Raw genomic sequence first — 5,407 nt, forward strand, 5'->3', positions numbered from 1 at the left:
AGGTGGAGCCTTTAAAACTTACAATGGTACATAAATCGAGCTAGGGAGGGAAATGAGACTTGCTTGCGGATCCTTGGTTTACTACTTCTTGTTTCTTCCTTCAAAATCTCCCAAAACCACTCAAGAAAGCTTCAAAAATGGAGGAAAATGAAATAGGGTTTTTCAGAGCTAAAGAGGGTAGTGGAGGCTAAGGGTGAGCAAACCCTAGCCTCCTAATTCCTTTAAATATGGTGCAAAACTAAAAATAAAAAAAAATAAAAAAAAAAAAAAAAAAAAAAAAAAACTAGGGTTTAAGACGTCAACAGCAGCCACACCATGGCCTATACTTTCCTTGTCGTGGCGAGTCAAAAGAGACTCACGACCCAAAATGCCTTGCCACGCCATGCTGTGAGGACTCTCAAAAATCAAATTTTAATTAAAATAAAATGTACTTTTAAATTAGGAATATACACACGTTTAGATAATAATTTTGTGTGAGAATATAAAAAAATAACGTGGTCATGATAAGTAATATAAATATGATCGTATGATAATATTAAATCCATAATTATAATATAATATTAAATCCATAATTATAATAAAATATGTGTCTTTATAATACTTATGGTAATATTTCACTTAATTGTCTCTCTATATATAATAGATAATAGTCACAATAAAAGATTGTTTTGTGACTAATTATTAGCAAATTATCTCTTATGAAATTAATTGCATACGACCATTTAGTGAACATGATCATGTTCATCGTAATTGCATGTTTGCAAAAGATAGTCAATAATCTTAATAAGCTTCGAATTGTATGGCAATTTATTAGAAAAACACCACATTCAAACAACATGTATGTTCGTCATTCGGTGATAGGCTACAATTACATAAAAAAAACGTGTCTACTGACGATATAATGCCACAATATTCGATAAAATGATTGATTATAACAACACAATTTCATAACCAATTGCCACGATTTTATGATATGACCATCTTTTTCATATCATACAAACACTAAATTTTAAAGTGACCGTAAGACTCATACAATGACATCACATTCGGTCACACTTTTAGTAAATAATAAAAATATTACTACACGTATATGGTCACACTTTTATGGTGTGTCGGTATATCATTTTTGTACTAGTGAGTTGAAATGATGAATTTTCTAATCTACACATCAATTTGTTAGTAGAAATGATTAATTGCATAGGGGTTTAGAAGACTAAAAACTCATGTAAAATCCTCTCATCCTAGATTCTAAGATCTTAGTAGTTATCATGCTTCACAATTGATACTAATATGATTGAGATTGTTTTTAACATATAGAATCTTATGATCATATGACTTTAAAATCAAAATGAAGACCTTGACAGCTACTTGTAAAAATTGTGTTTCAGCATATTCTTTGAGTTTTCTATAAATGTAGAATGGAAAAAAATGTGGTGGTTTTTGGTCACACGAGCCAAAAATGTTTAGTAAACACGTGTAATCGTAAGTTGGTTTACACAAAAACCGTTTCCCGGTCAACAACCCCGCGTATGAAAACGCAGACTAATTATTCGTCTTTCAATTAATGGCTTACATCCCACCGTCAAATACCCCGTCAAAACCCGGATACCCCCCTTCACACTTATTTTCTTTTATATCCATTTTAGAACCTTTTACCCCTATTTATTTTTATCAATCATGATTCATGACTATATATGAAAATATAATATTATTATTATTATTATTATTATTATTATTATTATTATTATTATTATTATTATATATATATATATATATATATATATATATATATATATATATATATATATATATATATATATATATATATATATAGATTAGTATATGTACGTTTAAAGATTTTAAGACTCAAACTTAGGACAATATGTTAAGATGCTTAATTACGAATTGATGAACAGTATGACACGTTGATGATAGTATTAATATATATTATCTAATTAAAATATATGTCATGCAAATATCAATTTTATTCGTTAATAAGATTGAATTAAGAAACTAAAGAATCTTAATCAAAAAACAAATTAAACTTCAATCTAAAGAATCTTTATCAAAAGAGTGTAGTATCTTTTTTTATAAACCAAAAAAAGTATTTCATTTTTAGAAGAAGGTAATCATACATCGAAGAAATTATGCAAGAATAAAATTTTGTTTTCACGGGATGAATCAGATCTATAATTTTATATGTTGAGTGATTGAATTGAAGACTAGAAGGGGTCAAATGTAATTTATTAAGAGTTAGGGAAATAAGTTGTAAATGACCCCACTTTAAATTCCATAAGAAGCCATCTCTCTCTCTCTCTCTCTCTCTCTCTCTCTCTCTCTCTCTCTCTCTCTCCACTTTTTGTAACACAAGAACTATCAAAAAGGTCTCTTCACACTATACTCAAAACAAACCATACTATACATCTCTCTCTCTCTCCGCGGAAAGCCTACAAATGAAGAATCTATACCTTTGATGAGTCTATGGACAAGAAAGAGGAGCTAAAGAACAACGCAGAGAATTCAAACTTGATGGCAAACTCAACATTTTCCGATCAGATTCCGGCTGTCTATGGTGGTGGTGGTGGTGGTAGTGGCTTTTTTGAAATACCACAAGGATACTTGGATATGATGTCTTTTCAGGACTACGGTGGCGCGTCTGTCTTCGATTTGCTTCAACAGCCTACTCCACCGAATTTGGTAGTGGAGAAGCTACAGATTCACCCTCCGTCAACACTTGAACCACCGTCTCTCCCACCGTCAGTTTCCACTGTGACGGAGACGCCTGAGATGGTTAACACGTCAACACAAAACTCATCCTCTATCTCGTCGTCTTCAAACGAGGCTGCGAATAATGTTGATCAGGAGAATAACAGAAGATCAGCGCAAGAGAATGAGGAAGAACAACATGAGGATGTAGAAGATGATGATCAAGAAAAGAATACTACGAACAAACAGTAAGACCCCTTTTTCCACTTACAAAAACACACGCGTATGTGCTTTATGATAACTAATCTTTTCAGAAACTAAAAAATTATAGAAAACCCATCTCCTAATTCATACAGATGAGCTGCTAATTGTGGTTTCACGTACCCGTGAGGTTTTATGTGTTCATCAACAATCCATCGATCATTGCTGAATGAGTATCAAGAAAACCTTTTTCTTTACAGTTTGCACAAACTTACGGGCGTTTCGTGTGTGAGTGTGTGTGTGTTTTATTACATAGTTAATCTTTCGTTTATAAGAACTTTAAGGAAACCCGTATCCTAATTCACACTGAAGTGTGGACTAATTTTGTATTTTTCACAAACACAAGGGTTCTATATGCGTTCTTCAATGAGTCTTCATAGCTAAATAAATATCAAGAGAACCCATTTCTTAACACCCATGCTTCATTATAATCTTCTGGTGTATATATAAATTCAGTAGCTTTTGACCCTAAGAAAGTAAACCATTTGTTAGTTGCTCACATACGCGGTGTTTTTTTTAAGATCTTTGTTTTCTAATCAAGGAAAGGTAGGCCTTTTCACACACGTACACACACCTAAAACTAGATTTGATGAACAGCTGTTATGTGATGCATCAGTTTTTCTGGATTTGATAAATCTTTATTCTTTTTTATCCGTATTGTTTTTACTTACAAAAAAAGGTTCTTTTTGTAGTGGATTATATATGTTTTATGCTTGAATTAATATGTGGGTGTTATATTGTGTTTTGCAGGTTGAAACCCAAAAAGAAGAACCCAAAAAAGCAAAGGGAACCAAGATTTGCATTCATGACGAAGAGTGATATTGATCACTTGGATGATGGTTACAGATGGAGAAAATACGGCCAGAAAGCTGTGAAAAACAGCCCTTTTCCTAGGTATACAACATATCTCTCTCTCTCTCTCTCTCTCTCTCTCTCTCTCTCTCTCTCTCTCTCTCTCTCTCTCTCTCTCTCTCTCTCTCTGTATATATATATATATATATATATATATATATATATATATATATATATATATATATATATATATATATATATATATATATATATATTGTTTGCCCTAGTATATACTATATATAGTGTATACCGAGCTTCATCTTTCCTCCATTTACAATGAGAGGAAGTCATCATCGAGTAACATCGTTTTATGAGGTGTTCTGATGCATTCATACAGTGAAAAGAAAGTTGATAAGATTGCATTCAATTTAACAGGAGTTACCATCGGTGTACAAGTGTGGCGTGTGGAGTGAAGAAGCGAGTGGAAAGATCATCAGATGATCCATCCATTGTAATCACTACTTATGAAGGTACCCACACTCACCCCTATCCCATGACGCCTCGAGGAAGTATTGGAATCTTGCCGGAAAGTGCTGGCTACGGCGGTCTTGGTGGTGGCGATGGTCTGGGTGTTTCTTCATTTCTTTTTGCACAGCCTCACTATCAACAACAACAACTACAACCCTATTTCCATAACCAAACATCAACTTCATCTTCTCTAAGCTTTAGCACCACTAATTCCAGTGCTCATCCATCATCGTACTCCCATTTCCTTCAAGAAAGACGTGCTTTCCCTTCACCTTCTTCTTCATTACTTAGAGATCATGGACTACTCCAGGATGTTGTTCCGTTCCAGATCCGGAAAGACGAGCCTAAAAAAGAACAGAATTAAGGGGCCAGGGTTTGATAATTTTAACTACTATATATAGTTAGCTACTTTCTCAAGCATTCAGGAATCTTTTTAGTAGTCTTATGTGCTAACAATGTACAAGGATCGGTTTTTCGCGTGTTAATTACCTATTTTTAGGTAATAAGAAACACCCACTTCACTGTTGCGTAGCAAAGTTTGATCATCGATCAGTGTACAATGACTAGGTTTTTTTTTCTTGGGTTTTTGGCTGGATAATCATGGGGCGGATAGCATGGTTTATGTTGGTTCTTTTGTTTATTCGTTGTACTTGACAGATATTCCCATATTTTGCTATGGGGATTAGGGTAGTATGATTTTGTACATCTCATGAATTTCAATTATAGGTTCTTGTTGCGTGTAATTGTCCAAATTATATGTAGCCATGTAAGGCAAAATTAATGGTTTCCGCAAAACATGTTTCATAACATTTGTGATGTGATATGACCCTTATGGAAGCTTAGATCATTTCTAACCAACCACTATTATTCTCCTCAACAATGAATTAAAAATAAAATAAATAATTTTTCATCTTCAATCCTATTCTATTTTTTATCTTATTTTTATCCTTAAAAAATATATTTCTAATATATTCGATTATTACAACTTACATACATTGTCAAACACACATTTCTATTAATTTAGTTTTAACAAATATATAATTTATATTTTTTATTACATTAATATTAAACACAAAAAATTATATTTATAATAAACTTATAAATCAATATTATACATGTA

General features: G+C 32.5%; 1 protein-coding gene across 1 annotated transcript; it reads left to right on the forward strand.

Annotated features, from left to right (window-relative positions):
• The first annotated feature begins 2,350 nt into the window (after positions 1-2,350).
• LOC145001407 (putative WRKY transcription factor 48) lies at positions 2,351-5,096 on the forward strand. Its single transcript, XM_078960783.1, has 3 exons — positions 2,351-2,954; positions 3,718-3,861; positions 4,195-5,096. The coding sequence occupies exons 1-3, from the start codon at positions 2,482-2,484 to the stop codon at positions 4,649-4,651; spliced, it is 1,074 nt and encodes a 357-aa protein (XP_078816909.1). The 5' UTR covers positions 2,351-2,481; the 3' UTR covers positions 4,652-5,096.
• The last annotated feature ends 311 nt before the right edge of the window (positions 5,097-5,407 follow it).

The sequence above is a fragment of the Lactuca saligna genome, chromosome 6 (genome assembly GCF_052625555.1).
Source record: "Lactuca saligna cultivar CGN05327 chromosome 6, ASM5262555v1, whole genome shotgun sequence".
NCBI lineage: Eukaryota > Viridiplantae > Streptophyta > Magnoliopsida > Asterales > Asteraceae > Lactuca > Lactuca saligna.